Source organism: Manis pentadactyla, chromosome 15, assembly GCF_030020395.1.
Source record: "Manis pentadactyla isolate mManPen7 chromosome 15, mManPen7.hap1, whole genome shotgun sequence".
Taxonomy (NCBI): domain Eukaryota; kingdom Metazoa; phylum Chordata; class Mammalia; order Pholidota; family Manidae; genus Manis; species Manis pentadactyla.
The window spans coordinates 44,886,123-44,898,321 of NC_080033.1; the positions used below are offsets into that span (position 1 = coordinate 44,886,123).

The following is a 12,199-nucleotide window of genomic DNA, read 5'->3' on the forward strand; positions in this document are numbered from 1 at the left end:
CCAGTCCCCCAGGGGAAAGTGCTTCTTTTGCAGAACCAGCTTCTTCACTTGGCCTTGCAGCAGAGCAGCGGATGGAGCCCTGGCCCCTGCCAGCGCCTGGCTTCCCCATCCGAGGCTGGCCTTGGACACACTCCCAGTCACCCCATTCCCCTGTACCTGGAAGAGCCAATACCTGAGCTGGAATGACTCTGCCCCATGGAATTAGGATTTTGTGCATAAAATATTTTGAATTTTACATTTAAAACTATCTGTCACAGATGATTTATCAGATCCAGAGGAGAGGATAGTTCTCCTCTGTGAGGGAGATGATTTTTAGCAAATACAGGAGGAGCATATAATGCACAGCTGAATCACACAGTAATCAGAGATTAATGCTCTCCTTCCAGAGACTCCAGTGTGGGGCCCAGGTGTTCAGAGACCTCCACCTGCTTCCCTTCTCCACACATCACACTACAGGGAGACGATCACTGGGATTCAGAATCCCACCGGGCACAGAGAGCCACTTTGGGATAGAATTGTCTGAGGCTGTTTCCCTCCTTCCCCTTTATTTAGCTCTGCCGGAGTAGCTGTGTATAGTTCAGTCTTACAGTTAATGCAAATGTCTGTGAATGAGAGCTTTGATAGACTTATTCCATTTACCATTTATCAGATGCCTGAAAACTCAACTGAAAAACAGTGCCCATTCTAAGATGTTGACATCCTAAAGGAAGGAGTCTCTCTTATGCCCTCAGACTCATCTGAGGCAGCAGAACACACATCTTTTGGTGTAAAGGAGGAAGGAGGGTCAAGTCAGATGGCTCCTCCCAACCCCCAGCAAGGCTAGGAAAGCTCTCCTAAGGAGGGGGAGTGGTGACCAGGTAGGCCTTGTTTGCTTTAGGAAATATTTTTTCTGTTCATGTTAACTGCCCAAGGCCAGGTACTGGTACAGGCTGGGAGGTCCCAGCTCAGAAGAGTCTCAACCCTTTCTCACCTATGACTCCCCGGCCCCCACCGGGATTCTGTGGCTGTTGTCTTTGTTGGTGATCTTTCTGTGAGTATTTGCCCATCACCAAAGCCCTGTTTGGCTGTGTTTGCCAGAAGGACCGGTACACCTGCCCGGGCTGGGGACTAGCCTTCTCTCTCCTAGACAGCACGGTCTCTTGTCCTTCCCGAAAGGCAGCTTGGCATCGTAGAGGGGCACAGTGGGGTAACGGGGTCAGGCCCTCTGCTCGCTGTGCCCACAGGCTCTGCGGCTTACCTTCCTCTCCTTGTCACCATATTCAATGCCCAGAGTGTCCATGGCCCGGACGATGGCTGCCAGGGACTGGATGGTGTTGCTGTAGACCACAGGCTTGTACTGTTTTACATCTTCTCCAGAGAAGCCATCTTCGTGGATGATCCTAGAGAAAAACCACACACACCACACCTGATGAGTGCACTGCCCTCACTCGGCACCGAGGGCACCGGCACGTGAAAGCCCGGCGGCCAGCCTCTTGGCTTAACTGCCTGAGGGTTGGGCTAGTTTGGATGCTGAATTACTGTGCTGCTGCATTAATACCATAAAATCTGAAGGAAACATTTCAAATTACTCAAGATTTTACCTGAAAAAAGAAGAGTGGAAAAAAGAAATGCAGTCTTTTTACATTCCCTATATATATATAAAGAAACATCAGTCAACAAGGAGTTGATAATATCTGAAAGTACTTAGAACAGGAGGGGCACACACCAAGCACTCAATAAATCTTGGCTGTTAGTATTTCTAAGCAAAACTTGGCATCTGAAATGTCCACTCAAGAGTCTATTATTGAAAACCCTGCAGGATGCCTGCAAATGAACTTTTTTTTTTCACAGAAAACTCACAGTGCTTTTAATGAAGGTAAGAGGACTCACTTAAGATGAAAATGAACCGTGTTCATCTTTGACAACAGAAAGTCAACACAGAGAGTGTGCCTACTCTTCCGTCCGTGGCTGTTTTGAACCTGATTCTGTGTCACCCTTCTTCTGGTGGCTCTAAGCAGGGACATGAAAGTGAAATTATAGTTCTCAGAGACCATGTGACACTCCCTCTCCTGTTCTCAGGTTCCTCTGAGGTCAGGACTGAGGTTAGGCACACCCTAATGTCCCCTCTCTGCAGATGGCGCCACTCAATGAATGCTCACTAGTGACAGGATCCCAGGTAGGAGAGAAAGCTACTAGAACGTGAGGATGAAACCAAAACTTTGTAGGAATGCTCTAATAGTTTAAGTAATTAAGAAATATTGATTGGATTTTAAGACTAACATCCAACATTAGTAAGCCCCCAGTCCCAAAAACCATGTAAACCTTCTTGTGGTCACATTTTTCAGTACAAGATGGAATGCTACTTGCAACACGCAACACGTGCATAAACCAGCATAGGAGCTGACACATCTTTTCCACCTCACCCCAGGTCCTTTCCACTCCTTCGTTATCTTTAGTGCAGGGGAAAATTGCTAACAATTCTTTTTGATTTTTTATGGTTTTATTGAGATATAATTCACATATCATACAATCCACCCATTTAAAGAGTATACAATTCAACATTTTTTGGTATATTTGCAAGGTTGCGCAATGATCACCACAGTGTAATTTTAGAACATTTTTGTCTCCCTCAAAAGAAACTCTGTACCTATTAACAGCCACTCCCCACCCCCTCCCTACTAGTCTACATTCTATTTTTATAAATGTTCCTATTCCGGACATTTCATATAAATGTAATAATAAGATATGATCTTTTGTGACTATTCTCTCACTGAGCACAATGTTTTCAAGATTTACACATGTTACAGCATATATCAGTACTCCATTTCTTTTTATTGCCAGATTATATTCCACTGTATGAATATACCACATTTTATTTATCAATTCATCAATGGATGGTCACTAGTAATTCCTGTTATAAAATTTGACTTGGTGCTGGGTTGTGAGTCTTTATCCTGACTTTTTCTAAGAAGCAGATTAGAATGACCCTACTGACTTTTCATTGGTTTTTATTAGCCCTAAGTCCATTTTTGTACAAGTCTCTTGAAGAAGTGTACACCCAGACTGGATCATTGGTGCTCTACCCCAGAGGAATCGCAAAGGGAATTGCTAGTTCTCACTGTAAACAACTAGAAAATTGGACAAGATATAGGAAACAAGTGGTTTCAGACACTGGAGAGTAGGCAGCATAAGACTGTGACACCAGAGAGAAGGGAAACAGATGTGGTGAGTCCTGGGCTTGGCTTGGCTTTCTGCCTGGCTTCAGGGCAAGGAGGGAGAATCCCAGCAGAGCACAGTGGTCTTATTAAGTTGATGAAATAAAGATAAAAGTTAAAGAAGGCTAAGATGGCTTGGATTTGAGGGCAGAGTACCAGAGAGAAAACTACAAGAAAGAGAAAGCTCTAGAGGTTTGAATAGGGGTTTGCTTGAGTCTGTGGCTGAACAGGGAGAAACTCCACAAGCTTGGTAAAGAGGAAGGATTAGGGGCCTTATGAGTTGAACACTTGCCAAAGCTCAGCCAAGGCTGAGAGATGCTCAAGTTCCAAGCAGCCAGAGTGGGGAGTCCTTGTTGAACACGTCAGCATTTAGCAGAGACTCCAGAAGGCTCATGTCATAGCAGTTGGGCTAAATCGGCTCTAGATTACATTAGGTTACTTTAGACCTGCCACGACAAAGCTTAAAAATAAGCCTCAAAAAATCAAGGCTGATCCACAAGTAACTTAAGTGTCTGGTAGAACCCAGTCCAACACTCTTTAAAGGAGAACAACACTTAAAAATTTAATATTCGTAATATCCAGCATCCAATAAAAAAATCCCTGGATATGCAAAGAAGCAGGAAAGTGTGACCCATAACTGGAAGAAAACTCAGTCAATATCAGCAGACACAGAAGTGACAGAGATAATGGAATTAACAAATAAGATTTTTAAAACATCTATTTAAAATACTTCAAGAAATTAAAGGAAAACATGAAGATGAGACCCAAATGAATATCTAGAGATGAAAATACAGTATCTGAGATAAAAATTTCACTCTATGGAAATACTAATTCATAGCAGATTAGACACACAGAAGGTAAGTGAACTTGAAGATGTAACAATAAATATTCAACTGAAGTAAAGAGAGGAAAAAGGAAAACTGTATGGTGATATTTATAACTTACATCAAGTAAAACTTTGCAAAACTAGCACAAGAGTGGGAGGGATAAAAGAGAAATATACTGTTGAAAAATTCTTATATTTTACATGAAATAGTATATTATCACTTGAAGGTAAAGCAGGAGATGTTAAGACACATAGTGTGAACTCTAGCCCAACCAATAAGAAGTTATACAAAAAAGCCAGTTGTTACCCAGCCTCCATGACCAGATCCCCCCTCAGAAGGTGGGACCTTGGTGTGACCTGAGAAGTGCAGCCTGCTTTTGCTGGTCCCCATGATACCCTCTCCCAAGAAGCCAGTGCAATGAATTTCTCATACTTTATTTTGGACCAGCAGCCCTTACCACTCTCTTGGGAATACTCTCTGGATCCCTGGTTGCCTATAGGATTTTCCTTCACTACAGGATGGGACTATAATATTTCATCACCATTAGAAGCAATGTTTACACCACCTAATAAGATAGGGAGGGTAGGTTTTTATTATACCCATTTGGCAGAAGATGAAACTGAGACCAATTACCAATTAAGTAATTGGCCTACTCTTGTTAGTAGTTCACTCCAGATCCAGGAGCAGAACCCAGGTCACCTAGTACACAGTCCTTTCTTCCACACCTCAATCTTCTGGCTGGACTAGGCAGAATACTGCCTGGAAGGTCTCAGACTGGGGCCTGGGGTGGCCCAAGATAAAAGAGCTTCACTTGAGGTTTGCAGAAATGATGCAGTTTAGGAAAAAAATTGCTCAATTCATCATTATTAGTTCCGTAACTTCTTCAAACCAGCTTGTATTAGCTTAAAATAGGACTTCCTCTTTCAGTGTAGTGTTTTATATTCCCTTCTAACTACAAAGTATTATTCAACACTAAAAAGTTGGACCATACAGAGCAACACAAAAAGAAATATTATTCAGAATCCTACCACTCAGAGAAAAACACTGTATTTTTCAGTACAAGCCGTTCCAGTATTTCTTTCCTACCACATTCCTTCTCATCTTTTTTGCCCCTAGCATTGATTTGAATAATATATCCTTGCAAGTATCACTTAAAGTCGTTTTATTTTCACTTCCCCATCTCATTCCAGAGAGGCAGAGTAGAGCAGTGGTTAGGGCTTAGGGGCAAGCTGGGTGTGGGTGACCCCAGCTCCATCACTGAACTGTAGTGTGTCCCTGGTAAAGGATTCAACCTTTTGGACCTTGGTTTCTTCATCCGCAAGGAATAAATGTAAAGTGCCTATCATATAGTAAGTACATAATAAATGGTAGCTATTAGTAATAATATTCTCTTCGAAAGCCTAAATCCCCCAAATAGAATTTCCTTCATTGGTGGTATAAAAGAAACAGAATAGTCATAGCAGCTAAATGTTTGAGGGTTTATTCTTTGTACCAAATACTTTACATGCATTTACTCTTCAGAACAATCCTACAACATAAAAACTATTACCTCCTCTTTACAGATGAGAGAGCCGAGGCTCAGAGGGGTTAAGCCACCTTCTTGAGGTCACACAGCTGGCAAGTGTCAAAGTGACACTCGAGGCCCTGCTTGTGACCACCAGGCAGATGCAAGAGGTAGGGATGCTTCTTCTGCTCTGGATCCCTAAATCTAGATTTCCATAAAGTCCAGAGATTTCACATACAGAATGAGCATGAGAACACCGTCTATGCTATCCATCTAAGGAGTGTGGGATAAGGAGAGGTGGTGTCTGGTTGGGAGAGAGGCAGGCTGGGGGGGTTTGACTTCTTATGAGAGCCCAGATCTGAGCCCTGGAGGAGACAAGGGCAGCATTTGGGAAGCAGGAGTGGGGCTGCATGGGACACCTTAGCAACAGTCAGTGGCGTCTCTGGCATCTCACATGCAATGGTTCTGGATGAACTGGTCTTCGTCTACATGAGTGAATGGCAGAGGGCAGAACCAAGTCCCAGGGACATCATTTGACCCACTGGATCCAGCCATGCCTGAAGCCAACCCTATACTTACATTTTTGTGTGACACGAGTCAAATAATTCCCTTATTTTTGCTTTAACTAATTTGACTTGGGCTTCTGTCATAAGTCATGACTAAAATATATTTTGTATCTTGATAACAACAATGATCTGAGATCACCTCCTGGTAGACTCGTTTATTAATTTTCTGTATTTACCAGCAGCCTGTCAGCTCCTGGAGATCAGGTACCACATCCCGCCCATGTCAGCTCCCCCTCTCTGTATCACCTCGCACAGGACCGGGCTCTGAGCAGAACTCAGTAAGCCAGAAGCACACAGATGTACAAGACTAAACGAGACAGATTGTCTGTGTCGGGGTGGGAACCCACCAGATTTCTTGCATCTGCAGACCCAGGGTAGCCAAGGAAGGCCAAGCTGGATGCTGCAATGGTGCCCACCCAAAACTTGGCAAGTTCTGAGCTACCAAACCAGAAGCAACACGGGCAACAAGCAAGGGCTGACTCTGCAGCCCTGAGGGTTTGACTCTGGACAGGAGCCACCAGCTGGACTGTGGAAACCTGGCAACGCGTCTGAGGGAGATCTCAAACGGAAATGGGGAGAGAGGGAGGGCGGCAGCCAGGCCTGCACGAGCAGGTCTGAGCTTTCTGGGAAGAGGCAACCAAGGCGGGACCCCTGGTCTCCCGGGCCTCAGCTCTGGTGCTGCCAGGGGAACCGCGCACGGGGACTGGGTGAGGGATCCCTCTGCTCTCTGTTTCACCCTCTCAGTGTAGGACTGCCCTTGGCTGCAGTGAGACTTCCCAGGCACAGTGGCCTTATATGGTCACAGAGCTACAAGCCTGGGAGCTGGAAGGGACCTTGGAGGATCATCAGCCCGGCAGCCATTCCCCCGTGAGCCACAGATGCCTCACACTGTGACAAATGCATCGACACACAGAGTTTTACCCCCATTTTCTGGAGGTTCACAAAGTCATGGACCCTAAGCTGCTGCAACGCATGATTTTTCACTCCATCTCCAGGATGGGCTCAATGCCTCTCCTCTGCTTCCCTTTGCAGCACCCTTTCCCCTGCCCTGGGACTCTCCATCCTCCACCACGGTCCCTTTAAGGACCCAGATTATGGGGGTGCTTCCAAGCCAGACACAGGCTGTGTGCCTGGGCAATTTCCTTAACTGCTTGTGCTTCTGCTCCCTCAACTTTCCCCAGAAATGGGCCTGGTGACACTGACTGCTCGCTGGGCTACGGTATGTAATGGAGAGTGCCTGGAATGGCAGGCACTCACTCAGTTTGGCTCTTACTATTATTGTTATTGTTATATTAGGTGAGTGGGGCAGGGGGAGAAAGTGCAGCTGGCTGGGTGTCCTGTGTGTCCTCTTGAGGAGAGGACATGACCTGGGTCCATGGGACTGGAGGACCACTGCCACCTGGGGAGGAAGCATGGCTGACAGCCACAGCCACAGCCAGGCAGATGGGGCCGGGAGAGTGGGCACTCTCTGGAGCACAGAAGCTGTTCGTTTACCTCGTAAACATCACAGCAGTAGCAGTGGGTTGAAAAGCTGAATTTCCTAACCTGGGGGCTGCTAAATGATGTTATAAAATGTATTTCAGATCACAGCTGGAGAGTCACATGCTGGCTGCCCAGGGTAAGGTCAGTGCCACTTGTGACCACTGACGGTGGTTTCCAACAATCAGGGAGACTTGACCAGTGATGGGGATATGGCTCTGGAGACACACCCTTCCCAGCAGAGTGGGAAAGGACCACCCTGGTTTCATAGAACACATTTTAAATCAAACAGTGAACAGTGAGATGCCAGCGAGTTAATGAGCCACATACCAGCAATTACGGGCTCCACAGAACTTATCAGAGAGCATTGGACCTGGATAGGATTGTGAAATGAAAACACCAGGTAGAGTAGAATATGTGTCCTGTGCAGCTATTTTTATCAACTACATTTGCATGTGATGGTGTTGGTAGGAGGAAGGGGTGTCAAGGGACGAGGGAGAGAGAAAAGCTATGGATTACTGATACCATCAGTAATCACTTCTGGGTGATGGCATTCAGTAATTTAAAAAATTTTCTTCTTTATATGTTTGCTTCATTAAAAAACATGTGCATTTGTTACTTGAAGGAACAACAAATCATTTCCAATGGGAGACAGACACTTTGTGTTTAACAGGGGGATCGTTTTGCCCTGAGAGAAGACTGGAGTGAAAAGGGGTAAAGTCATTAATCAAAATAGGAGTTTCCTGACATGTTTCATTTGGGCTCAGGCTGGTGTAAGATCTTACCTGACTTCAAAGCCTATGAGGCCTGGTCCTAGCCCTCCCAGGGCTCTCCTGCTATATGGTAAGGCTAGTGCTGAGGACATGAAAGTTAACAGTATGGCATGGCATCTGTCACCCAACAGCCACTCCCTACTCAGCATGACGAGCTCCTTTCCCTGCTGCCTGTGCAGCTGAGAGTGACCCGTATGATCCAGTTCAATTGAGAATGATGATGGCGGGTGGCTAGAAACGCCTCTGAGAACAAACTTCCCTTCCTGGTCCAAAGAGAGAGGTCTCTGAGAACAGTTTTGCTGTCCCTCCCTTCCCCACTGCCTCCCTGCCCCTAGCTGTCCCTCCACCAGCCGTTCCCTGGCTTCCTGCCTTTATATGTGGTTGTGTGAGAAAGTAAATACTGGAGGCATGGTAGCCATTTTGCGACCATGAGGTTAAATGCCACCACCCTGAGGATGGCAGATCAAAGGGGCACAGGGAGTTCCTAATGACACTGATGAACTCCTGAATCAACGCTGGGACTGTATGAAAACAAACGTCATACTCCTACCTGGGACAGGATGATGCCCCCTGTTGGGGATAAGAAGCAGTCCTCCTTGGGGAAGCCCACACAGCAACAGTCATTTTCCAGGCAGGAAAGTATGACTTGGAGGGAAGAGACTTGCCTACAGGCACATGGTGAGCTTGTAGTAGAATTGGGACACAACTCCCTGAGGCCCTTCCACTGTGCCATAAGCATCTCATCCCCCTTAGCACTCCCTGGAGGAAGGGAAGGCCCTGGTGATAGCAGGTGGGAAAAACATCTTTCTACGGCAAAACAGAAGGATTTTTTTTTCTTTTGTCTTCAAAGTTCTAGTTCGAGTAATTTAGAGGCTTGTTGGAGGATATTCTGTAAGCTTCTTTATTCATTCATTCCCTAATTCAATTTTCACATATTCTTTGGGTACCTACTATGTACCAGCTACTAGTTCAAGTGCTGGGGATATAAGAGTGAACTGACAGACACATTCCCCATCCTCATGGAGCTTGAATTCTAATGCAGAAGGTAGATATTGAACAAGTAACATTACAAATGATTATCTGAGTTATAATTGGAGTAAGTGCTACCAAGAAGAAAAATACAACCAGAAAGATATACAGAGGAGGACCTACAGGGGGGTACAGGGTGGGTATGGGGCCAGCCTCTCAGGAAGCAGCACTGAGAGCAGATCAGGAGCTAGCTGGGCAGACAGGGAGGGAGGCAGGACTCCAGACAGGGGAGCAGTATTTGCAAAGGTGGCACTCTGGAGAGCCACTTCTCTGTGTGTGCTCTAGAGCCCCCGGCTGGCAAGTGGGATGCTCAGGGCATGTGTGCTACATGAACAGTGGACCAGCCTGAGGCAGGCTTAGATGAGGGGAGGATAATGGCAGGGGGTGCCCTGGTGAAACCCCCTGGCGAAGCTCCCCCCAGCTCTGTTCTTGTATTTTATTTTTACTTGAGTGTCATGCCCAGTGGGGTATGAGAGAGACCCTGACCCCTGATTCAGTTGATGTCACCAAGAGTGAGGACTAAGCAGAATAGTCAACAGTGGTCTAGAGGGTACTGTGAGGGCAGGGCCAGGGGGTGGGTGGGAGCTGGGTGTTTCCAGGACACCTGCCCTAGAGGACACCATGCATTCATTCGTTCATTGCACAAATACGTATTGAGCACCTGGTAGGAGCTGGACCCACCTTGACTTTCCTATTCACCAACAGTGTACACTATGGGCAAGTTCTCAGCTTTCCTGGGCCCAGATCTTTCTTCTATAAAATGAGGATAATAATGACTGTCACTCATGTGGCCATCCACAGTATAAAAGAATGTGTAGGGAAGACCTGGTACATAGTTGGGCCCAATAACTGCCAGTTGCCAGGATTATTTAGAAGTTCCAGACCAGTCAGTCCAATGCCTAACCCTAGAGTACCAGCCTTGCCTTCCAGCTGAAGGTACCCTCCTGCCCAGTGCAGCAGTGCCTTGATGGAAATGAACTGAGGTGCTGGGGGGCCAGAGAGCATCCATGTTTTGAATGACTGGCTCAGAGATCACTGGCTGGGCAGTGGTGAGATGTGTGTGTTTTATAAATAATTATGCCGGGACCTTGATTTCTGATTTCCCAGAGTTGCAAGGGAGCAGAGGCACTGAGATCCTGATGGCAGGTCAGAAGCTTTGCTCTTTTCTAGCCATAAAGGATGCCTCCTTGACTGGCACAGCCAGAGCTATCCTCAAAATTACTGGCTCCTTCAACTTCCCACCAATGGCCTCCTCCTAAATTCATCCACAGGACTGCCTACTACATGTCAGGTGCAGCTCACAAAACACCCAGGAGATAGGTGTTGAACAGACACTAGCCCTCAAAAGACTCACAGTCTAGTGGGGGAAGACTGAAAGTAAAGAATTAAACAGATAAATATTACAGAGTTATAAACACAAAACACAGGATGGTGTGATGGGAGGGGCGGAGTTAGGAGTTAGAAAGGAGGTGACATATGAAGCTGAGGTCAGAATGATGAAGAGTGGACCCTGCATGTATGTGAGGAAAAGCATTTCAGGCAGAAAACAGCAAGTGCAAAGGTTCTGGGGCACTTTGTGTGTTCAAAGAATAGGGAAGAGCCAGGGGGCTGGTGGAGTAATAGGGAGAGTCGGGGATGAGATCAAAGAGGGCAGCAGGGGCCTGATCACAAATGGCTAACATACTACTTACATTTTTTCTTAATACCCATACAGTCACCTATCAAAATAAAAAATGTTCATGTGTGTACCTCCCTGAACCATCTTGACTTCCACCAGTGGTTTTGCTCAAAGCATGATCACTTTTGAATGGCAGCTTGTCCTCCTGTTTCCCTGACTTATCCAGCCCTGACTGAAAGGTCTGTCTTTGGAACACTTCTGGATTCCAACTCACACAGTTAAGTAAAAAAGAAAAAAGTCAGCCATTATTCCACCACCTGGAGGGAAGCACCATCTGCCTGGTTAGAGTATATTTCAGTCCCTTTACCTGGGAATCCACATCGCCATTGCTTTTCCTGAAATGGAATCACCCTGTGTGGCTCTGGGTCACCCAGCTGTCACTGGCTGCTTGGTGTCCCATCATCGGAGAGGGTGCTGAATCATTCAGTCATGCCCCTCTCAGTGGACACTGCCTGTGGAAGGGAGCTCTTCCCAGTTTCAAATTCAGCTGCTGGGATGGCTTCAGGGCCAAGAGCTTATTTCTCCTAATGAAGGCAGAAAGCTAAAAATCCTGGACAGAATAGAGGCTGGGTGACCCCCGTCTTTTTAGGCTGGGCTTGAGTGAAGTGTGTGAGCACAAATGGGATCTTTCAGCTCTTTGGAAAGAAGAAAGACCCAATTTAAAACCCAGCTGTTTAAGTATGGGATGACATTGGGTAGTATGAGAAGAATCATTTAAAACATAAGAATTAAAAAAAGATGAATTATTTAAAAAATAAAGAAGCTTAGTAATGAATACTGTATTTAAAACTTGATATTCTAATATTAGAATAGTATAGAGTAGAAGGGTATTTAAAAGTAATAGTATTTGGCAAGTCAGTCCCCCAGGCAAATGACTGGTACAAAACAAGGGATATGTCCTGTTGACAGTGACTTGCGGAAATCTGTTATAAAGATGCCATTTTTAATAAGGGGTAACTCGGGCCAGAAGCAATGATGTCAGCTGCCAATTGTCACCAGACAGAGCCAGGGGCAAGGCCGGGACTTGTTGTGATTCCAGTACAGAGCCTCTGCTGCTATTATCTGGAAAACAACGTGGACCTTGCTCTTTCCCAAGACTCTCAGTGCTGGTGGCGGTGGGCACATGCCAGCTCTCATTGCATGGGGCTG

The 12,199-nt window shown here is 46.0% G+C and overlaps 1 protein-coding gene across 4 annotated transcripts in view; it reads right to left on the reverse strand.

Moving 5' to 3' along the window:
- The window catches only part of GNAO1 (G protein subunit alpha o1), a 164,460-nt gene that overhangs the window by 77,108 nt on the left and 75,153 nt on the right, over window positions 1-12,199 (reverse strand). For all 4 annotated transcript variants that reach the window (XM_057493402.1, XM_057493401.1, XM_057493400.1 and 1 more), the window contains exon 3: window positions 1,238-1,379. In XM_057493402.1, the coding sequence (XP_057349385.1) occupies window positions 1,238-1,379 (142 nt within the window). The remainder of the gene's footprint in view (window positions 1-1,237; window positions 1,380-12,199) is intronic.